At 48.4% G+C, this 23,915-nt stretch overlaps 1 protein-coding gene across 1 annotated transcript in view; it reads left to right on the top strand.

Annotated features, from left to right (window-relative positions):
* Positions 1-13,933: 13,933 nt before the first annotated feature.
* LOC102727432 (SEC14-like protein 3) overlaps positions 13,934-23,915 on the top strand; it is a 33,446-nt gene continuing 23,464 nt past the window's right edge. The window contains exons 1-7 of the mRNA XM_081801823.1: positions 13,934-14,086; positions 15,896-15,971; positions 20,072-20,115; positions 20,426-20,485; positions 20,604-20,792; positions 22,244-22,339; positions 22,627-22,687. Of these exons, the coding sequence (XP_081657949.1) occupies positions 14,033-14,086; positions 15,896-15,971; positions 20,072-20,115; positions 20,426-20,485; positions 20,604-20,792; positions 22,244-22,339; positions 22,627-22,687 (580 nt within the window). The 5' untranslated portion in view covers positions 13,934-14,032. The remainder of the gene's footprint in view (positions 14,087-15,895; positions 15,972-20,071; positions 20,116-20,425; positions 20,486-20,603; positions 20,793-22,243; positions 22,340-22,626; positions 22,688-23,915) is intronic.

The raw sequence follows: 23,915 nt of genomic DNA on the forward strand, positions 1-23,915 counted from the left end.
CACATCTACAGCCTGGTTCATTCCAAACACATCAGCTCCTCTGTAGAGCTCCACAGACCAAACCTTCATGGAGAAGATGGAGAGATTCTAGGCAAGCCTTGTGGCTCCCATAGCCTCCTCTTTGATCTCTGGGCCCACAATGAATTCACAGCCTTCCCTGGCCAGACCCCCTGCAACCTCCCTAGGGATGGGAATCCTACCACAGCTGCTCCCGGCCCATTTGTCACAGTGGGTCTACATCTTAGGAACTGCTAGGACTGAGTCCCAGTGGTGGCCAGACAGCCACAGCAAAGCAACCAAAACATGAGAAAATGAAGGCAGTGAGCCCTGGGAGCCCATTTTTAAGGGCTCACCATGCACCGCTACTCAACAATCTATTCCAGAATTTTTTTTTTTTTTTAAAGATTTTATTTATTTATTTGACAGAGAGAGACACAGCGAGAGAGGGAACACAAGCAGGGGGAGTGGGAGAGGGAGAAGCAGGCTTCCCCCCTGAGCAGGGAGCCTGATGGGGGCTCGATCCCAGGACCCTGGGATCATGACCTGAGCCGAAGGCAGACGCTTAACGACTGAGCCACCCAGGCGCCCCTATTCCAGAATTTTGATAGCAAGTTTGTTCAACTGATTCGCAAATCCAGTGGCTGGTTCCTATCATCCTCTCTGATTCTACCATGTTATCTTGCACAGATGGCACCAAGGTGCTGGGGCCAGTGGGTAGGGGGAAGTTAGCTGGAGAAGTGCCACGTGGGCTGCAGCCCAGTGGGGGAGGGGAGGGCACTGAGGAGCCAAGTCAAGGATAGAGGGATTTCCCTGGCTTGGGTCCCTTGGCCCCATGATCTACCATACCCCACCCACCGTTCCATCTGTTTCTAGCAACTGCCCTCGCTACAGTCTTCTTGAGATATGGGCTGAAGGCCAGAGCTGTTGGCCAGATAATGGACATGTCCGCAGCAGTCCCCACCTGCCTCCTCTCCTGCTGCTCCCCCCCTCTGCAAAGCCTCCACTCCGGGCCCACGCTCCCCTGCCCCGAATCTTGGTCTTTGCTCAAGCTGTCCCCTCACCTAGAAGGCCGGCCTTTCTCCTCTCTGTACAGATTTTCTCTCCAGCAGGCAGTGCTGAGTCAGAGTGAGGGCATGTACTTGGTGTGTAATTTATACCCATGAGATTCTCTCTTTTTATTGTACAATCCTGGGAGCTTCGACAAACGCAAACAGTCCTATGATCACTGCCACAATCAGGACACATAGCAGCTCCATCTCGCCCAAAATTCCCTCCTGCGGTCCCTTTGTCATCAACCCCTCCCCCACCCCAGCCCTGACAACCACTGATCTGTTCTCTAACCCTGCAGTTGACTTTTCCAGAATGCCAAGTTACACGGTATGTAGCCTTTTGGATCTGGCTTTCTTCATTTGGCATAACGTCTCTGAGAATCATCTGTGTTGTTGCCTGTGTCAATGGTTGGCTCCTTTTTGTGGCTGAGTAGTATTCCATTGTGTGGATGCACTGCACAGTGTTTATCCGTTCCCCGGTTGAGGGTTAGCTGGGTTGCTTCCGGTTTGGGGCGATTACTAATAAAGCTGCTATAGGCATCTGTGTGCGGTTTTTGTGTGATCCTGTTTTCATTTCTCCAGGGTAAATACCCAGGGGTGGAAATCACTGCTGAGCCATATGGGAAGGGTCTGTTTAATGTTCTAGGAAACTGGCAAACTGTTTTGCATCATTTTGCATTCCCACCAGAGCATTTGAGCATTCCATTTGCTCCACACCCCTGCCTCGGCATCCTTGGTTATTCTGATGTTAGCCGCTCTAATAGGCACGTGGTGATATTTCTGTGGTTTTAATTTACATTTAATTTACATCACTAAAGACTAGTGCTGTTGAGCATCTTTTCAGGAACAGGGCATAATCTGTGAGATAAGGCAGACCAAGTCCTGTTTCTGGCACTTACTGTGTGACCTTGACCAGATCTCTCTGAGGCTCTGTTTCCTCATTGGCAAACGGGGAAGATAATGGTACCTACCTTTCGGGTGGTTGCTGTGAGGGGACATGAGATCCACAGGCACACAGTGAGCATGGTGGGTGGGGCGGGGTGGGTGAACAACACTGCTCAGGAGTGCCGATAAGTGTTGGGGCCCACCAGAGACCCCACACATGTCCCACCAGCTTTGCTCAGGCAGCTTCATCTCACCTGCTCTGCTCACTCTGGCTGTCCCAAAGGCCACTCTGTCATTCACGTCAGCTCTGATCTCCCAGTGCACCCTGGGTCTGGTGCCTTCCCCATCATCTCCTCCGAGCTGGCTGCTGGCTCGTCCTAGCGTGGCCAGCCCTGCCCCTGATCTCTTGCATCTAGGTCTCAGTGACCCTCTTACTTCTGTCCCTGAATTTGACCTTCCCACTTACCCTGTTTCTGGACTTTTCTTCTCTTAATTAGCCAATAGCTCAAAACACCTGCTCTCCTCAGGCCATTAGAGAGCCGTCCCCCATCCCACCCTGCAGGGACCCCTTGGCCAGATCCGGGGCATGTGTCATATGTTCTCTGTGGCCCTTGTCCAGTCTGTGCTAGTTCAGCGCCTGGTGGCTTCCACTGCCATCAGCTTGTGAACTTACACATCTTTCCATGGACTCTTTCCTCGGGGCAGTGATTGCCCCTCCAGACTTGGGAGTCTCGTCCCTAGTAAATGGTCTTGCATCCATCCCAGCTCAATAAACATCACAGAACAGTAATGCAGACCGCAGCTGTCTACTTGGGCCCTGAGTGCAAGGCATTAAGCCTGCAAGCTATGTCTGGCTCTCAGAATATCTTCCATTCTGAGGGTTGGTACAACCTCGGCCATGCAACAATGATTCTGACAGCAGGGCAAGAAGCCTCTTGCGCATGTCCCTCCCTGCCGCCCTGGCCAGGCCCAGCCTTGTCCACTCACCCAGGGCCTCCAGGACACCACCCCCCTGCAGCCATATCAGAGGCTGCTGGTGTACCTTAGGGGCCGAGGGGGAAGGAAGGCTGGAAGTCTCCGCTCTGGGAGCACAGATGGCCCTTGGCCAGAGCTGGGTGGGCTCTTGTACATACATAGCGGAGGAGTTGGTGGGACACACAGGAGCTCCTGACATTTCCCATCCAGTGTCCACTGACAGTCTCAGCACTAGGCCAGTGCCATGAATGACTTGATGGGGTGCATAGTGAATGAATGAATGAATGAATGAATGATGCCAAATTCCTCCTCCTCGGCTGTGTGTAGGGCTCTGATGCATTTCCAGGATGCTCTGCTAAGAGGCTCATCCCGTGTACCACAACTCCAGGGCCTCCTGTCTGACCCACGGTCTCCTGAGCCTGGGCTGCAGGCTGGCAGCCAAATGCAGCCGCTGTGAGCAGGAGCCCCTCATGGCCCACAACCTGAACTCAGCAAGCAACAGATCTCAGACCAGCCTCGCCACCAGCGTAGGCCTCGGGGCCTGAGTGCAGGCTTCGGAGAACTAGTTCCCCTTCCAAGGACAGAGAAAGCTTTGGTGTGGCTCAGCCCACGGGGCTCTTCCAAGGCCTTGATGCTCATTCTACAGCTCCTGCCTCTTATAACGGGTCCCTACTCAGCCTTTTGTCTCTCTCTTTCCTCTCCTCAATTCTGCCCTACACCTGGGCTTAACCTTGTATTCAAAAGATCCTTTCTTCCTCTCTCTCTGTGCTTCCTCACTGAGCATGTCCTGTCCAGAGGAGCTGGCCAGGCTCCACAGAGTCTGTGTGCTGACATGTCCCAGCTGGGATACCTGGGGTGGGGGGAGGCAGGGACTCCAGAGTCCTGGGCTCTTTGTTTATGTTTCTGCCTTTGAGGGAAACAACAACAACAACAACAACTTGTGTTTCTCAAAAGTTAAACACAGAGGGGCTCCTGGGTGGCTCAGCTCATTGGGCATCTGCCTTCGGCTCAGGTCATAATCTCTGGGTCCTGGGATCGAGCCCCACGTGGGGCTCCCCACTCAGTGGGGAGTCTACTTCTCTTTTTCCCTCTGCTGCTCCCCCCCAACTCCTTCTCTCTCTCAAATAAATAAATAAAATCTTTAAAAAAAAAAGTTAAACATAGAATTGCCATATGGCCCAGCAATTCCACTCCTAAGGAGATACCCCAAAGACGTGAAAACAGGGGTTCAAACAAAGACCTATACACCCACGTTCACAGCAGCACTATTCACAACAGCCAAAAGGTAAAAACAACCCAAGAGTCCACCAACAGACTAATGGATAAATACAATGTGGTGTATCGACACCACAGAATATTATTCATTCATAAAAAGGAGTAAAGTACTGGTACAAGTTAGAACATGGATGACCCTTGAAAACATGGTGCTAAGTGAGCAAAGCCACACACAAAATGTCACATGTTGTATGATACATTTTATGTGAATGATCCAGAATAGGTAAATTCATAGAGACAGAAAGCAGACTGGTGGTGGCCAGAGGCTGGGGGAAGGGGGAAATGGGGAGTGACTGTTTAATGCAGGTTCTCCTTTGGGGTTGATGAAATATTTTGGAACTAGCTAGGAGTAGTGGTTGCACGATATCGTGAATGGACAAAATACCACTAACGGTACGCTAAAAAGGTTAATTTTATGTTATGTGAATTTTATCCCAATAAGAAATTTGTTAAATTTAAATTTAAATATTTTATTTTTTTAAGATTTATTTATTTATTTATTTATTTATTTATTTGACAGAGAGATAGAGAGAGAGCACGAGTAGAGTGGCAGGCAGAGGTAGAGGGAAAAGCAGGATCCCCGCTGAGCAGGGAGCCCGATGTGGGGCTCGATCCCAGAACCCTGGGATCATGACCTGAGCCGAAAGCAGACGCTTAACCGACTAAGCCACCCAGGCGCCCCTAAATTTAAGTATTTTAAAAATAACATTTGTGGGGTTCAGTTGGCAGAGCGTGTGACTCTGTCTCGGGGTCATGAGTTCAAGCCCCATGTTGCGTGTAGAATTTACTTAAAAACAAATGAACAAACAAATAAATAAAAACAAAGTAACATTTGTGGATTCCTTTACCCCAAATATAAAAGTAACACACGTGCAAAGAAATAAAATCCACAGGGCAATATGGGTTGGCCACACAGTCTGGAAAAATAAAAACTACATGAAGAACAGAAGGGCTGACCGACTTTATAAAGTCAGACTTTATAAATAGGTGGGAAGGGGGTTGAAGAATTAACTGGCACCAGGAGCCACACACAATAACCAAGAAGGATGTGTCAATAGTATGTTCCAGGGACTCCTGGCTGGTTCAGTCGGTTAAGCATCCAACTCTTGGTTTCAGCTCAGGTCGTGATCTCAGGGTCATGAGATTGAGCCCCGCATCAGTCGCCATACTTAGCACAGAGTCTGCTTGAGATTCTTTCTCCCTCTCTCTCTGCCCCTCCTGCTCATGTTCTCTCTGTAAATTAAATAAATAAATCTTAAACAACAAATGTTGGCAGAAAGCAGAGAAAGGGGAACCCTCTTACACTGCTGGTGGGAATGCAAGCTGGTGCAGCCACTCTGGAAAACAGTATGGAGGTTCCTCAAGAAGCTAAAAAAAGAGCTACCCCAGGACCTAGCAATTGCATTACTAGGTATGTACCCCAAAGATACAAATGTAGTGATCTGAAGGGGCACCCACACCCCAATGTTTATAGCAGCAATGTCCACAATAACCAAACTGTAGGAAGATCCCAGATGTCCACTGACAGAGATGAATGGATAAAGAAGATGTGGTATATATACCCAGTGGAATATTACTCAGCCATCAGAAAAGATGAAATCTTGCCATTTGCAATGACGTGGATGGAACTAGAGGGTATTATGTTAAGCGAAATAAGTCAATCAGAGAAAGACAATTATCATATGATTTCACTCATACGTGGAATTTAAGAAACAAAACAGAGGAGCATAGAGGAAGGGAGGGAAAAATAAAACAAGACGTAATCAGAGAGGGAGACAAACCATAAGAGACTCTTAACCATAGGAAACAAACTGAGGGCTGCTGGAGCGGAGGGGGGTGGGGGGATGGGGTAACAGGATGATGGGCATTAAGGAGGGCACGTGATGTAATGAGCACTGGGTGTTATATACAACTGATGAATCACTGACCTCTACCTCTGAAATTAATAATACACTATATGTTAATTAACTGAATTTAAAGAAAAATAAATAAACAAATCTTTTTAAAAAATAGTATGTTTCCAAAACCGCTCTGTCCAATGCAGTGGTAATTGGCCACTATTTAAATTTAAATAACTGAAATTAAAAATTCAGTTTTTCAGTTCATTTCAAGGGCTCAGTAGCCACATGGGGTTAGTGGCTGTGGACAAAGACTTTCTCCTTGACCAAATTCAGCATGGCTTCTAGCAGCTTGTGCGGAACCCCCTAAAATGCCCACTGAGGAAGCTTGTAATTATACATCCTTTCTCTGCCCCTTTGAGATGTAAATCATCTACCACTCAAAACTATCACCTCAAGGACCTGAAAACCATCTCTTCGAAATGCAAACATTCAAGACTTGACTTTTGATCCTGCTCCCAGTTCTTGTGGGAGGATAAAAGCTTAACTTGGGGCAGTGAATGAGGGGCGATGCTTGCTCCAACTTGCACCACTCCTCCTGTTGTAAAAATACAGAATTTTGTCTGCCTTAACTAGTGCCCAGCTTTGTTTATCTTTGACACTACTAAATTAGCCAGTGTGGACATAGGACATGTGGAAAATCCTGTTGGGCAGTGCTTTATATTATGATGACATCATCAAATCTTCCCAAGAGGGGGCCACCTGAGCCAAACTGATCCTTCATCTTCTAGGAGAGGAAGCCTCCAAAGAGCTCAACCGATAAGGAGGAATATTAAAGAAGCAAATCAGACCAATGATTCATAATAACAGAAAAGCATAAAAAGACATTTTGGAGGAAGGAGGGGCATTTTAAGTTGTAAACAAACAAGCAAAACCTCTGTAAAAGGTGCGAACTTTAAGTCTTGTTGAAGTAACAAGTAAAGTTTATAGTCAATTCGGTCTGACTTTAATCACTTTGGGAGAAAACCCCAGGTTCCATGCCCCTGGTCCAGTAAATGGGCCCATAACTCAGAACTGTAATACCAAGAAGTATCTAGTGAAAATTTTACATTCAAGTTACAACTCCAACAAAATAATAAAAGACTAATATTGAAACTCAGCAGAGATGTCTAAGTATAGAGTTGGAAGCCTGTGGGTAGACTACAGGAAGGTATGAAAGCAAGTACAGAAATAACCGATAAACACATTAAATTCAAGTGGGATGTTTAGGAACAAGACTTAGTATAATTGCAGTAATTTTGGGAATCATTGGATTTCTGTCTTTGCTGTTCAGAGTAATTTGAAGTGTTCAAAACTCTCCATTGGAATGAATTTGTAATTTACAGGTAGAATAACTCCCACAGACCAGGCACTGAACAACATTCAGCCTTCTGTATTCCCCAAGCAAGTTTGCCAACAGGGCCATGATTTGGGACAGAGGTGAGGCTCTGACGTGTCCCTGATCACTGTTGCTCTTCTGTTTCCTTTCCTACATCCACCATGAATTTATGCAATAGCCTCCTGACCAGTTTCCTGTGCTGAACATCTACTGTCTAGGTCATTCTTCACCCCTGGCACATGGTTTTCTTCCTGGCACAGGGGAAATCACATTGTTTCTGCCTCTAAAACTTTCAAAGGCTCCCCACCAATGACAGGGCATGGCCCAAAGTCCTTAGCATGGCCTGAAGTGCCTTCATGACCTGACCTCAATCTTTTTGAGGCGCCTGCCCTCACAGCCCCTCTCTCACCTCTGAGTTTCTTCGGGTGGTTGCCTCTACCTAGAATATTTTTCTCCTGTTCCCACCTAGAGGCCCAGCTCAAAGACCATCTTCTCTGGGGGATATCCCAGGACCCCCCTAATGCAGTATTCTGGCTTATACCTTTACTAAAACACTCTATCTTCAGGGAGACAAGACAGGTGGTAGTTAAAGATCTAGGTCTTGGGTACAGACAGATAAGGGTTCAAACCCTAGCTCTGGGTCTTACCAGCCTCTCAATTGCTGCACATATAAATGAGTCCACTGGTACAATGGTGAGCACAACATGGCCTGTGCCTTCCTGGGGCTGACAGTTAAGGGGGTGAGTCAAATAGTCGAACCAAGCGATGTCTAATGAGAACAACACTCTGGAATAGAGGAGCAGGGCTCTGTTTGAGCATTTAACTGGGGAATCAGAGGACTTGAGGCAGCACTAACGAGGCAGTGCAGAAGGAGGTAAGGTAAGATGTTCAAGTCAGAGAGAATAGCATGTGCAAAGGCCCTGTGGTAGGAGAGAACATTAGGGGGAGAGAGATTGCTCTATACACTCCCTACTTGATGTTCTGTGTCTTGGGAAGGGTGGACCTCCTGGCTTTTGTGGCCCCAGACCCCTAACCCACATTTTTTCCTGGCCCCAGCTCTTTAGGGTAGTTGGTCAGGCTCCCACTGCCCACCCCCGCCCCAGGTCCTTGTGCCACCTCCCTTCCTAGAGTTAGAGAACAGAGGGGATGTGGCCACACCAGGCCCCACCTTTTCCTGAGGTCACCCTGAATTGATGGTGGGAGCCAACAACCCTCCCCCAGCTGCCCTAAAGCCTAATATCCACCTCCCAGGCAGGCTCAGGCATGAGACCACACCTGCCCTTGGCATCTGTGTCAGGTAGACACTCCCTCCCAATTCCTGCACCTAGAGTAACCCAAGCCCCATCCTTCATATGTGGAGGGACATCCAGTAGCATTTGTCCGGCTAAGACGTCTGCAGGATAGGACTGAATTAGCCATGATGTGGGGGCAGAGCAGGCAGGGGCTCCTGCAAAGACTGATCCCACTCCAACTATGGAGATGCCATTCACCCCCACAGAACTTCCTTCAGTTGGCAGGCTACAGGCTTGAATTAGGACCACAAGCAGACCACTTCTGGCCACTGAGAGATGGCTGGAGTTTCTGGAGCACCCAGGAGGTGGGAGGGAGAGGCAGTGCAGTGATGGGCAGGAGATACGGAATTAAGGTTACATACCATGATGATACCATCATTGTAGTTCAGCTTCTCAGCCCATGGCTCAGGGGGACCAAGGGAATGAGCTTGGGAAGGCGGGGGTAGACAGGCCCACCATGGAAGAGGGGAGTTGTCTGTCCCTCAAAGCGCTGGTGCCCAGATGCTTAGACTGAAAGTCCTCCATGCCCAGCCAGTGGCTGACCTTGAGGAGGTGGTATCACCCTACAGGTTCAGAAGAAGGACATCTGAGTTGTGTCAGCATGACAGGACCTGAGGGTAACCTGGACGCAGGGAACTTGGCAGGTAAAAGGATATGGCATGGTGGTGAGTGCCTGGACCCCTACCAGCCTGGCTGGGTTCTGACCCTGGCTTTGCTGCTTGCTGGCTCTGAGACCTCAGAGGCTCCTTGAGCTTTAGTTTCCTGGTCCCTAAGTGGGGTAATAATCGTGCCAATCTCAGAATGTGTCAGGAGGACTAAGTGAATGAACCCTGCATTGTCTAAGAAGGCAACTGCTAATCACCTATGGTAGTTTGCTGGGAGTGCCATAACAAAGTACCCCAAACTGAATGGCTTACACAACAAAATGTATTCTTTCACAGTTCTGGACACAAGAAGTCCAAGATCAAAGTATCGGCAGGCTTGGTTCCTTCTATGGGAGGAGAATCTGCTCCCTGCCTCTCCTCTGGCTTCTGATGGGTTACTGACAATCTTTGGCATTTCTTCCCTCATGGAAGCATCACCTCAATCTCTGTCTTCCCCCTCACATGGTACTCTCCCCGTGGGCATGTCTGTATCCAAATGTCTCCTCTTCGTAAGGACACCAGTCACTTTGGAATAGGGGCCCACCCTTCTCCAGTATGACTTCATCTGAACGAATTACATCTGTGATGACCCTGTTTCCAAGCAAGACCACATTCTGAGATACTGGGGATTAGGGCTTCAACATATGAATTTGGGAGGGGACACAATTCAACCCAAAATACCACATGTGGCTCATTGAGCATTTGAAATGTGGCTAGTCGGGATTGAAATGAAAGACTACATACTAAGCTGAAATACTAAATCACACTGGATTTCAAAGACTTAGTACAGGGACGCCTGGGTGGCTCAGTTGGTTGAGCATCTGCGTTCGGCTCAGGTCATGATCCCAGGGTCCTGGGATCGAGCCCCACGTCGGGCTCCCTGCTCGGCCGGGGGTCTGCTTCTCCCTCTGACCCTCCTCCCTCTCATGCTCTCTGTCTCTCATTCTCTCTCTCTCAGGGCAGGGAGCCTGCTTCTCCCTCTGCCTGCTGCTCCCCCTGCTTGCGTTCTCTCTCTCTCTCTCCGACAAATAAATAAAATCTTAAAAAAAAAAGATTTAGTACAAAAAAGGAATGCAATATATCTCACTACTAATTTTTAACGAGATAATTAATTTATATCATTTATTAATCATATCGATTATGTGTCAAGATGATAACATTTTGGATACCCTGTGCTAAATAAAGCATAATCAGAATTAGGCTTTTTAAAATGTGGCTGGTGGAGAACTTAGAGTTACCTTTGTGGCTTCCATTATCTCTTGGACAGTACTGAACTAATATTTACAAAGCCCTCAGAACAGGGCCTGGCCCATGGAAAATACCAGTAAGCACTTGATAAACAAAGCCTTCTCTTTGGAGGTGACTCGTTACCTGTGGCATTTCAAAAATATGACTTTTCCCGCTTCTCAGAGACTGGGAAAAGTTGGGAGCACATTTTTTGCCTGGCCCTTCTTTTATTGTGTGGATTTTGTTTTATGGTCTGGAAGCATATGGCATATATAATGTGGTCTCATCTTTTCCAAATTGTTTCATGGCATTTTTTCTGTGTGGTTATAAATGCTTCATTAACCACATTAAGCACTGTGGCTTCCTGAAAAATTGTTTCCAATTTTCCTGTTAACAATGCACGCCCCAACTTTAAGCTGAAAATCTTTTCTGTTAGTTAGGATTAAAAAAAGAAAGATTTATTTATTTTAGAGAGAGAGAGCCCCAGGGGGGAGGGGCAGAGGGAGAGGGAGAGGAAGTCCCAAGCAGATTCTGAGCTACGCAGGGAGCCCAACGTGGGGCTCAATCTTGTGACCCTGAGATCATGACCTGAGCTGAAACCAAGAGTCAGTCGCTTAACAGACTGAGCCTCCCAGGCACCCCTGTTAGCATTTTTATTGGACAAAGTGGTAAAGTATTGGAGGATCCTAATGCATATTGTCAGGTAGTTTCCGAGAAAAGCTGAATCACTTTCCAGTCCTGCCACAATGTATAAATGTCTCCATTTCACCAACTTCTACCTTTATTATCATATTATTTAAAAAGTTGTGTGTGAAAAAAAAGTTGTGGGTGTATGTGCGTGTATGCACATTTGTGTGTGTGCCCATTATTTGGTTTGTTCTGTTTCTGTTTTGTTGCTGATTTGGCCGAGGGTTGGGGGGAAGGTATCTCATTGATTGTATACCCATTTCTTTGGTGACCTGGAGGTTGAGCATTTATCCACTAGATTATTTTCCCTGTGCATTTCCTCTTCTGATAGTTAGTGTTTTGAGTCCTTTGTACATTTCTTAGTGCCTTAGTATTTTTCTCATTAATTTACATGCATTCTTTATGAAGATACCAATTTTGTACATTTTATTTTTTACAAATTCACATTAGCAACTGCTGACTTAATTGTGTGTCTTGTTTAACACATTTTTGTATTTTTGTGCAGTCGAATCAATTGATTGCCCCCTTTGTGATTTCTGTCATTGCTTTCAAGTGAAGACATGCCCTTCCAGAGACATGGTAAGTGTCAGTTTCACTTTCTTTTAGCTTTTTAAACTTTTTTTAAAAATTAAGATTTTAAATCCCTTTAGGACAGCGCCGTCCAAATGAAATGCAATGCAAGGCACAAATGCGAGTCACATATGTCATTTAAAATCTTCTGGTAGCCACATTTTTAAGAAGTAAAAAGACTAGAGCACGGAGGATTTTAGTGAAAATAGTAGAACTATTCTGTATGATACCGTAGTGGTGAATACACATCACACTATGTATTTGTCCAAACCCATAGAATGTACCACCAGAAGTGAACCCTAATGTAAACTATGGACTCTGGGTGATAATGACGTGTCAGTGTAGGTTCATCAACTGTAACCAATGTCCCACTCTGGTGGAGGATGTCCACAGTGGGGGAGGCTGTGCGTATGGTGGGAGGAACACGGTATATGAGACCTCTCTATACTTTCTGCTCAGTTTTGCTGTGAATCTAAAACTGCCTTAGAAAATAAGCTTATTCATTTAAAAAATTCTAAAAGAGGGGCGCCTGGGTGGCTCAGTTGGTTCTTCGGCTCAGGTCATGATTCCAGAGTCCTGGGATCAAGCCCCGCATTGGGCTCCCTGCTCAGCAGAGAGCCTGCTTCTCCCTCTCCTTCTGCCTGCCGCTCTGCCTGCTTGCTCTCTCTAGCTAGCTCTCTGTCAAATAAATAAATAAAATCTTTTTAAAAAATTCCTAAAAGTATGAAAAAGTAAAAAAGAAACAGACAAAATTGATTTTAATAATACATCTTATTTATTCTAACATATCAAAACAATTATTGCAACATGTAATCAATCTAAGAAATTAATTAATGAAATATTTCATTTGGAGGTATTACGTCTTCGAAATTTGGCATGTATATCTCCATGAGTGCTAGTGACAAGCCACAGTCCCAATACTCTACAGCCACATGTGGTTCATGGCCACCAGATGGGTCTGCACAGGTCTGGAATTTGGTTCAACCCAGAGGGAGGGGCAGAGGCGGAAATGTTCTGATGGCCTGATTTATCTCCCCCTTCACCTTCACCTCCCACCTGCTCCTCTCTTGAAAATTCCTGCCCGGGGTGCCTGGGTGGCTCAGATGGTTAAGCTTCTGCCTTCGGCTCAGGTCATGATCCCAGGGTTCTGGGATCGAGTCCCGCATCGGTCTCCCTGCTCAGCGGAGAGCCTCCTTCTCCCTCTGCCTCTCTCTCTTTCTCTCTCTGTCTCTTATGAATAAATAAAATCTTAAAAAAAAGAAAGAAAGAAAAGAAAATTCCTGCCTGGCCAACCTGTGTTTTCTCCCCTTTCTCAGTGACCTCTGCCGGGTTCCTGGATGCCGTCCTGGCCACCTGTGTCAGCCGCCCACCACCCATGGCCTCCTGACCCCTTCCCCACCCCACCCAGGGCTTCCAGCTACTGTTGCCACCTCCCATTCCCCTGCCTTCAGGCTGTAGATCCTACCCATGGGCTCACCAGGGGGGGCCATCCCAGAATTTCCACCTCTGTAGCTCCCCGCTCTGGTGAAAGTATCAATAATAATAGTAATTATGAAATAATATTCCTAACATTACACACTGACTGGATGTGGCATGCCAGGCTAACCCTTGGTGGATCATCTTATCTAATCCTCCTGACCACCTTGGGGCTGGAACCATTTTGCACATAAAAGCTTCTATCAGCTAGTGAGCACAGACAGGGCGCCGCAGCCTGTGGTCAAGGCCAGGGGACAGAGGTTGGGGCCCTTTGGGCAGAAACTCCTGGGGATCACCTAGAAGGTTGAGCCGGGTTTATGAAAATTTCGTCCATTTTGCTGGGAAAGAGGATCTAGGCGTGTTCCCTAGAACTTGCCCACATCTCCTTTACGCCCCCCCTCCCTTCCCCTACCACGCAGGAACCTGTAGGAGCCCCTGGGATGAGGATGCCTGGAGGTAGCAACGCCTGCTGCCCTCCCCTCGAGTCCGTGCTCCGGGACCTCTCCGGAGCGGATCGCCTCCCTGCCCCGGGTAGGGTGCCTCCTGGCCACCGCCCGCAAAGCACCGGGAGGGGAGGCAAGAACCCTTCGGGGCGGGGCAGGGCTGGCGCCGTCCCCTTTGGGGCGGGGCCAACATCTGCGGGCCAGATAAAACCAGGCGGCGGTTGCGACGCCAGGTGGCGGCGGGCAGACTCCTGGCACGTCTGCACCCCGCGACCCCTGCGCCCGCGGGCACCATGAGCGGCCGAATCGGGGACTTGAGCCCCCAGCAGCAGGAGGCGTTGGCCAGGGTGAGGGGCTTGGGGGGTGGACAAGGGGGGGAGGCTTGGGGAGCTGCCTGACGCTGCCCACCGGGGCTGAAGCCCCCACTGTTTGGATGGAAAAGAGACCCTTGAGGGTGTCTCTATCCAGCTCGCCCGCCACTGGGCACAGTGGCTGAGGCAGACATATACGGGACACGGGACTTGAGCCCTTCTCTGGGCTACACTGGGGCGGAATCCTGCTTTCAGATCCTGCTCTCTCGGGACCACAGAGCCCTGGCCCTTGTCCCCTGGTTGTGGGGGTAGGGTGATGCTGCCGTCCCTCTGGGCAGCCTTGGGCAGACAGACTAGCAGGTCTCCTGCTCTGATTGCAACATTTGTTTGTTTGGCTTCTCTGTGGTTTTTAGACTCCCCAGGGCCCAAGCCTTCTCCCTGTTGTCAATGTTTCCGTTAAAGGGGACTGGAGGCGGTTTGGTGATTTCAAGACAGTCCTTTAGGCTGCAGCTGAGAGTGTCATGCCCTGGGGAAGGGGGGGCATATTCAGGTCTTAGGGGCTACAACATTAATCTGATTTGGAGATGGCAGGGCCTGGAAACTGTGACTTCAGTTTAGGGGAGGGAGGTGACGGCCCTGGCTCACACTTTGGGCCCACGAACGGCGGGCTTTAGACTTGTGGAGAATGGCTCCTACCCTGGGGAGGGTCCTCCAGGGAGGAATGAGGACTCCTGATGAAGGAGGGGGACCCTGGATGAGTTCTTAGTGAAGGAGAGAAGGGTCCCAGGTGAAGAATGGGGGGCCCTGGGTGAATTCCCAGGTATAGGAAGAGGTTCCAGGAGTAGAGGGTCCTGAGCTGAAGGAGGGGTCCCCAAGTGAAGGAGGAGAGGGAGTCCCCTGCTTAGCTCTCTCTCTCCCCACTGGCAAAGGCCTCAGGGGAGCCCCGGACACTAGGCTCATGGGAGGGACTGGACACCCGGTCTTTGGGGGTTAATTATGATGGAGATGCTTGTGGGTCAAAGAGCTTTAAACAATGTAAAAAGAGTTTATTCTTATTTTTTCCGTTATTTAAAAGAAATGAATGTTAGTTGTTTTAAAAACTAGGGAGAAAAAGGAAAGTAGGAAAAAGAAGTCACCCATGGTCCCAGAGGTCTAGACAACCACGCCTAGAAGCATTTCCTTCTAGGTTTTTCCTAAGCCTAGTTTCGACAAAGGCATACACTCAACCGACCAAGACACCCAGGCCCCCCGAACACATTCTTATTTTAAACATCATCTATAAAGCTAAAGGAGGTTTGGTGGATGGCTGTTAAGATAGCTTCCCATGGCTTTGCTAGCATTGGCTTCTAATCCTAAAGTCCCATTCACAGGTTCCCCTGCAAACCCACCCCTCCAGGGCTTACTTTCAGCTCCCTTAGTCCCTGTGATGAGGAAACTGAGGCTGAGAGTGGTTAAGCAACTTGCTTCCAAATCTAGACCTTCAAGATACAATATCAAAGGCAAGGTTCTTAAATTGTTCTTGTTTGCCTGCATCCGATTCACCAGGGATCTTTGTCAAAATAGGGAAGGCAGGGCCCCCCCTCAGACCTATAGAATGAGGATTTTGGGGAGGCAGAGAGCCCCCAAAGTTTGAGAAGGACCCAACTCTTCCTGCCATGGTGGGCTGAGGGGTGCTCCATTTCCAGGTGGCAAAAAGGTCGAGGCAGCCACTGCTCTCTCTGTGGTCCCCAGCCTGCAGAGTCCCTGGGCAGGACTGATTGACAGACTGAGTTCGGGAAGGGTCGGGGTGGGGTTGGGAGCCCAGGGGTCATGGGAGCCCCTCTGACCTTTGTATCTCCCCCTCAGTTCCGGGACAACCTCCAGGACCTGCTGCCCGCCCTGCCCAATGCCGATGAGTATTTCCTCCTGCGCTGGCTCCGAGGTGAGACTGGCGGGGTCGGGGGTGCCGAGAGGGAGAGAGGGAAGGAGGGTTTCAGGAAAGTGGGTGGGACTTCCTTAGAAAATACTATAGAGTGGGGAACATAGGCTTTGGAATCACCCTGCTTTGGGCTAGAATCTGAACTCCCCTCCAAATTAGCATGGCACAAAAACCCCATTGAGCCTCAGTTTCTTCATCTGTAAAGTGGGATGGGGCCACCTCCCCAAGGATTGCTGTGAGCATTAAATGAGAGGGTGTATGCTTGGCACTGGGTGGGCATATGGTGGAAGGTGAACTTCACACCTGGGAAGTTCTCAGGATGACTGGCTTGGCTGGGCCTTGAGTCAGATAGCCCCAGATAAACTCTTCAGGACTTGCCTACGGGTCTATCTCCAGTTCCTTGAAGGCAGGGCTGTGTCATCCCCTGAGGGAACCTGGCCACTGAGCAGGTGCCCAGCAAACACTTCAGGAAGTGGATGCAATTAAAGGTAGAGAAGGAGTTTCTTCCAAGGATTGTCACAGGAGTGTAAAATTAGAATAACAGAAACCTAGGGGGAGAATTCATTCCATTTCAACACACCCCATGGAAAGGATTTTGAACTTGAACCAAGACAGAAGTCAGAAGCCAGGCTGGAAAGTGCATGCGCAGTGGGGTGATAATGCCGTCCTTGGAATCCGGCAAGCCTGTGATTGAATCCCAGCTCCGCTGTGTGCTAGCAGTGTGCCTCTGGCAATCACTCATTGTCTCTCAGCCTCACTTTTCTCTTCTGGGTAGTGGGTATAATACTGGTCCCCCACCTTCAAGATGCTGTGAGTCTGACATGAGGTCATGGGCGTGCACAGCGCCTACACAGAGGAAGCTCACCCTTCTGTTCTGTTTGTTCTATTTGGTAATGTTTTTTAATTAGTATTTTCTACAAACTTTATTTTTTAGAATGGCTTTAGATTTACAGAGCACTGTGAAGATAATACAGGAAATCCGCACATATCCTGCACCCAGTTTCCCCTATCATGAACATTTTTCATTCTTATGGTACATCTATTCATGAACCAACACTGATATGTGGTTATTAACTAAAATCCCTACTTTGTTTAGATCTCCTTAGTTTTTCTATTCCAGGATCCCATCCAGGATGCCACATGACATTTAGTCATCATCTCCCTAGGCTCTCTTGGCTGTGGCAGCTTCTATTCTGTTTTCAACAAGTTATGTCCATGTCATTTTCCTGGGCTAAAGAAGGAGTGAGGACAGTAGATTTCTTGAAGCCCCTTGATACAGCATCAGACCTCTCTCCTCCTTTGGAGTCTTTCTGGGTTTAAAAACCAACTTTTCAGGTCCCTGGTGTGTCGTTGAGAAAAGAGTGAAGTCACAGACACTGTAGGCTGCTGGGTCACGGGAAGGGAGAAGGATCTAAGGTTGGGAGAGAGGGGACAGGGTGTCCTGATGCCTCCCACTTTCTGCTGAGGCAGACAGGCTGACATGGCCCCGATCCCTTCAACTTTACCTCCGTAGCCACCCTGCCTGCCTCACTAGCCCCACACCTGGGCAACAGGGAGGGAGGTCTCTGGGGCTGAACTTGGAGTCTCCCCGCTCAGGCCAGATGCAGAGGGGGCCCCCCCAACTTCAAGTCACTTCACTTTGTTTTCTTTATCTCCATCTCACGATTGTGTCCATCTCTCCCACTCGGATGCCGGCTCCATGCCGGCAGGGTCCGTGCCTGCCCCATACTTCCAGCCAGGCACCTAGTAGGTGCTACTAAAAAAACTATGAGTCCATCAACAGTCCCCAGACCACTTTCTATAGAACAAGAAACCAACCTGGTTCTCAGTAGGAAATCTCCTCGACATCACAGAGATTTTTTTAGAAACCAATAAAAGAACATTATAGACAATTATGCACAAATTTGAAAATATCACTGAAATCAGTGCATTCCTTATAATACACATATAAGGCCAAAATCCAGCAAGAGGAAAATAGAAAGCCCCAACAGACCAATAAATATTAAAGACATATAAATGGTACTAAAAAGCTTCCCTCCTTCCAGAACTCAAACTCCAATGGCTTTACAGACGAATTTTCCCAAAGTTTTAAGATTAGCTGATACCTGCTTTTACAAATTGTTGTAGTTGCTTTAAAATATATTTAAGGGCGCTTGGGTGGCTCAGTTGGTTAAGCGACTGCCTTCGGCCCAGGTCATGATCTTGGAGTCCCTGGATCGAGTCCCACATCGGGCTCCCTGCTCGGCAGGGAGTCTGCTTCTCCCTCTGACCCTCTCCCCTCTCATGTGCTCTCTTTCTCATTCTCTCTCTCTCAAATAAATAAATAAATAAATAAAATCTTTAAAAAAATTAAAAAAAATAAAATAAAATATATTTAAAAAGTGAAAGTTACTTTATGAGGCTTGGGTTAGTTTGATTCCAAAATGAGATCAGGACAATAAAAGAAAATTCTGGGCTTGTTTCACTTGTTAGTGTAGATGTAAGGAAGTCTAAGGGAAACACTACGTAATAGAATCCAATAAGGTATTAAAATTACACAGCACGATCAGCGGGAGTTTATCTTAGGTATGCAGGAAGAATTCAACATCAGACAATCTATCAGTGCCATTGAACACATTAATAGAATTAAAAATGAGAAATTATGTGGCTATCTCAATGCAGGAAAAGCATTTGAAAAGGCTCAAATCCTATTCATAAGACAAAAACAAAATAAAAGGGGTGCCTGGGTGGCTCAGTCATTAAGCGTCTGCCTTCCACTCGGGTCATGATCCCAGGGTCCTGGGATCGAGCCCCACATCGGGTTCCCTGCTCAGCGGGGAGCTTGCTTCTCCCTCTCCCTCTGCTGCTCCCCCTGCTCATGCTCTCTCTCTCAAATAAAAAAGTAAAATCTTAAAAAAAAAAAAAAAGAAGTTTTAGATGCATTTCTTTAAAATCGGGAACAAGAAAGGGATGATGTTAAGCAACATCATAGTTTAAACAGAACTAGAGACCCTTGCCAATATTATGAGAAAAAAAAGTAATCTAGTCTATAAAGGCTAGAAGGGGTTCATTTTTAAAATAAAGCATCACATTTTCAATTAAAGTGAATTTATTTCTTCAAAATAAGTAATCACAACAACAGTTAACCATTTACTGAGAAGTTCCTGGGAGCCAGGTAATGTGTCAAGCATTTTATGTGCTTTATCTCATGTCATCCTTTGAATAACTGAAGAATATATTATTCCTATTTAACAGATTAAAAAACCAAGACTTAGAGAAGGTAGGTGAGTTGCTCAAAGTTGCACAGCAAATAAAAGGACAAAACTAGAATTTAAACCCAAGTCTGTTTGATTCCAAAGCCTATGCTCCTCACTACCCCTAACACCAAGAGGGTCTGTGCCCCCTTGGGGACATCAAATATTACAGGCCAGATCGGCCTCTGGAATGAACAGTTTATTTTTATTTTTTAAAAGATTTTATTTATTTATTTGACAGAGAGAGATAGCGAGAGAAGGAATACAAGTAGGGGGAGTGGGAGAGGGAGAAGCAGGCTTCCCTCAGGGCAGGGAGCCCAATGCGGGGCTCGATCCCAGAACTCCGGGATCATGACCTGAGCTGAGGGCAGATGCTTAACGACTGAGCCACCCAGGCACCCCTGGAATGAACGGCTTAAAAAGGCTTGGATACTGAAATCAAGGGCTTCCAAAGTGTTCTAGAGGATTAAGGATTCTTGCTTTTTAAAAAATGTCCAGGAGCGCCTGGGTGGCTCAGTCGGTTGAGTGGCCAGCTCTTGATTTTGGCTCAGGTCATGATCTCAGGGTCTTGAGATTGAGCCCCGAGTGGGGCTCTGCACTCAGCAGGGAGTCGGCTTGAGATTCTCTCTCTCTCACTCTCCCTTTGCCCCACCCCTCTGTGCTCCCTCTCTCTCTTTCTCTCTCCAAAATACATAAATAAATATTTCTTAAAAAGGAAAAATGAAATGATAAAAAAATGTCCAGACCCCCAATGTATTCTTGGGGTGTCATGGAAGACTCGGGCACCCTCTTATTTCCTCATGAGTTTTCAGAGAACTGCGAGTTCAAGATCCAGCCTCAAGCCTCCTCTTACTTTGGCTCTTTTTGCAGCTCGGAAATTTGACCTGCAGAAATCTGAGGACATGCTCCGGAAGGTGAGGCCCCATTCTCAGGAGTGTCCTGCCTCCCACACATTGTACCCCAGGGATCAGTGACAAAGAGTAAGAACTCTTGCCCTGTCCTGTTCTCCTGTGTTTCCTCCCTCCTCCTTGGATCCCTTTCTGCATCAGGCCTGGGTCCCCCACAGCCCTCCTGGCATGGCACCTCTAGTTCTAGGTCAGAAGAGCCTGCGGGTGCTCTGGCAGGGTCTTGGGCGCTGTAGGCAGAGGGACCTGGCCCGATGCCCCCAGGTGCCTTCAAGGTGTTTGTGGTAGGCAGTCTTCAGGTCCTGCCATTTCTCCACAGCACATGGAGTTCCGGAAGCAACAGGACCTGGATAATATCCTCTCGTGGCAACCCTCAGAGGTGAGCCCCATGCAGCATCCCCCACAGACCATCAGATGCCCTTCGTACGTGCCCCCAACATCCAGCCATCTGATGGCTGATAGGCTGCTTTGAGTCAGGACTTCCTCCCCGTGCCCAGGTGATCCAGCTGTACGACTCCGGTGGTCTGAGTGGCTATGACTATGAAGGCTGCCCCGTGTGGTTCGACATCATTGGGACCCTTGACCCCAAGGGTCTTCTCCTGTCAGCCTCCAAGCAGGAGCTGATCCGGAAGCGCATCAGGGTCTGTGAGCTGCTTCTGCGGGAGTGTGAGCTGCAGAGTCAGAAGGTACGTGACTGGGTCCAGGATGGGAAGTGCACTGTGGGCCCGATCTGTCTAAAGGGTGGCACCAAGGTGGCGACCAGGTGGGAGAGGCATGCTGCCTCCGCTTCTCCCCAGGCCTCAGCACTCTGGGCTTTGGTGGGACATGGCTTCTCCTGCAGTCACCCATCTCTGAGCATCTAACATGTGCGTGATACTCTCTGCTGGTGAGGGCCAAGGATCACCAAATCCCTTTCCTCTCTGACCTTGGGTGAGATGTTGACCCTGGGTTCAGTTAACGCTCTGGCTCTGTTCCCCGGGAACCCTGGGAACAGTGGATGGTCAGCTTGCTTATGGAAAAGATGTCCCCAGTTGGACACTGCCCAACCATAACCTGATGGGGGAGCCATCACTGTTGGCTTCCCTGAGAGCAGTGACTTGAAACTTGGCACATCCGTCGTGTGTCCCCAGAAGCTAATATGGAATTGCTACCAAAAAAAATATGGAGTTCTGTGGGGCATAGGCTTTCCAAGCCAGGAGGGACCCACACCCGTCTGTACAGATCTTCTCTTTGCTCTGACTCTGTGTTTCCTGGTCCATACCCTTCAGCATGAATCTACTGCTAAGTGTGGTCTGTTGGTTTTGTGAATCTAAGTGTCTCCATGAGTCTAAGAAGACCTCTGGGGGGAGGGGGAGCTCTTGTGTCACTTTAGGATGACCTGCTTGATGGCGAGGACAGGGCCTGCGTCCCCAGTGTCTGTCACGGTGCTGGACACCAAATAGACCCTTGGCACAGAGATTTGTGGCAAGCGTGAGAGACTTGCAAACAGTGCCTGGTCCGAATAGATGTGTGTGTCTCGAACAAGGTGGCTGATTTTATGGGGTCACAACAGGGTCTTCTACTTCGTGTACATTTCCAATCAGAGCTGGTAATTGTGGTGATGACGATACCAGTAATAACATCTGCTGACATTTACCAGGGGCCAGCTCGTGTCAGGCACCGGGCTCTTTGTGACTTCATCTCACTGAATCCTCCGGGAAATTCTGTCAGAACCTGGAATTATCCCCATTTCACAGAGGGAGAAAATAAGGCTCAGAGCAGTTAAAACCCCACCAAGGCCGCACAGCCTGGCAGCACAGCCTGCCACAGCCTGACACACTGCCGGACCCAGACGCTGACTAACACAGCGTACTGTTGTACAGGGAGATGCCCGATGGGCAACGAGTGAGGTCTTCAGTGCCACAGTTAACTCATTCCGGCCAATCGTGTTGAGCAAACAGTGTGATAAGGGGCCACTGTGCTGGGGCTCAGATGCAGCATCTTCTTAGACCCTAGGTGGGCTCGATCTGTTTGGAAGACCCTGTGGGCAGTTGGGGGTGGGGGTAGCAGGAAGGTGGGAGCAGTGCAGGGTCTCCCTGGCCGGGACCCCCTGGCTGGAGTTGTTGTGTGACATCTATCATTGTCCTGTCCCATGTAGCTGGGCAGGAAGATTGAGACGGTGCTGATGGTGTTTGACATGGAGGGGCTCAGCCTGAAACACCTGTGGAAGCCAGCTGTTGAGGTCTACCAGCAGGTGAGGTAGGCGGCTGGCTGGAGGCCAATAGGGAGCCACTTCTGGTCCATGGAGGAGGATCACCCCCCCCAGGGGCCCCCAGAGCAGCCAGTGAAGCTGGCCTGCAGTCCCCCCCACCTCCAAGGAGAAAGAGGAACAAGAGTATCACAGGGGATGAAGTGCATCTCATGGGGAAGGTAGATGGCCAGGGGGTGGCAGGGGCTCTTGTCTCAGCAGCATTAAAGGCCACCAAATCCAGGCGTAGAATGTGTTGAAGCATGACCTTGACCAGACTCGTCTTGCCACAGTTTTTTGCCATCCTGGAAGCAAATTATCCTGAGACGCTGAAGAATTTAATTGTCATTCGAGGTGAGCCCGTGATGGGGATGACCGCTTGGGGGAGGAGGAGTGGGGAATGGGGGGATCAGTGGGTAAATCACCCAGTGTAGGGCTTCTCAAGCCATCCTTTGTGAAGATCAGGGGTTTTTTGTTTGTTTTTTGTTTTTTCAGTCAGTCCTTCATAGACCGATACTTTTGGAATATACAAAATCTGTTCTGGTATGTTGCAGCAAATGTCAAATAAGTTATAAGCTTCTAAAAGTGATCTGTTATTTTCTTTACTTTTCTCGGTGTGGAATGGTCACAGATCGTTCATGGACCACACTGGCTGATAGACATGCTTTGAGAGGGAATGGTCCCTGTCTGTGACGGTTGTACAGTGAAGGGAACACCATGTGTGCTCTGGGGTCAAATGATCTGCTTTCCAGTCTAGCTAGCTCTGTGATTGTGAGCAAGTCTACTTAACCTTACTAAGCCTCAGTTTTCCCAGTCTATAAAACAGGAATGCAGTGACACCTTCCCTATAAGACCGCCATGAGGTTAAATGAGACAGTCTGTGGAGGAAGAGCCCACAGAAAGCACCCAGTCAGTGTGAGCAATTCAGGTGGGACATGAGGTCTAATACAGATGCCCCATCTACTTGCACCCAAGAAAATTCCAAGACAACTTGGGAAACCTGTGAGTGTGGACAAGAAGAGGCACCATAGGGGCACCTGGGTGGCTCAGTCGGTTAAGCGGCTGCCTTCGGCTCAGGTCATGATCCCAGAGTCCTGGGGTCGAGCCCCACGTCGGGCTCCCTGCTCAGTGGAGAGCTTGCTTCTCCCTCTCCTCTGCCTGCCTCTCTGCCTACTTGTGCTCTCTCTCTCTCTGTCAAATAAATAAATAAAATCTTAAAAAAAAAAAAAAGAGGCACCATAGGGAAATCCACATTACTGACACCCTACAATGAGGTGGGGGGGCAACCATTTATTGAGAGCCAGGAGCTGTGCCAAGTGTTATGCATACATTGTTTAATTTATCTCCGTTTTATAGTTAACAACACTAAGACTCAGAGAGGGTGAGTAACTAGCTGAAGGTCACACAGCAGGAAGTAGCAGAATCTAGATCTGTCCAACTCTTGTCCAGCCCAGGGCCCTGGCCATGACTATACCTCCAAGTCCTCTCTAAGCCAGCTTCCCAAAGGAGTTTCATGTGTTTCAGCCCCCAAGCTGTTCCCCGTGGCCTTTAACTTGGTCAAGTTGTTCATGAGTGAGGAAAC

The sequence above is a fragment of the Leptonychotes weddellii genome, chromosome 13, assembly GCF_054177405.1.
Source record: "Leptonychotes weddellii isolate Sample4059 chromosome 13, ASM5417740v2, whole genome shotgun sequence".
Classification (NCBI taxonomy): Eukaryota; Metazoa; Chordata; class Mammalia; order Carnivora; family Phocidae; genus Leptonychotes; species Leptonychotes weddellii.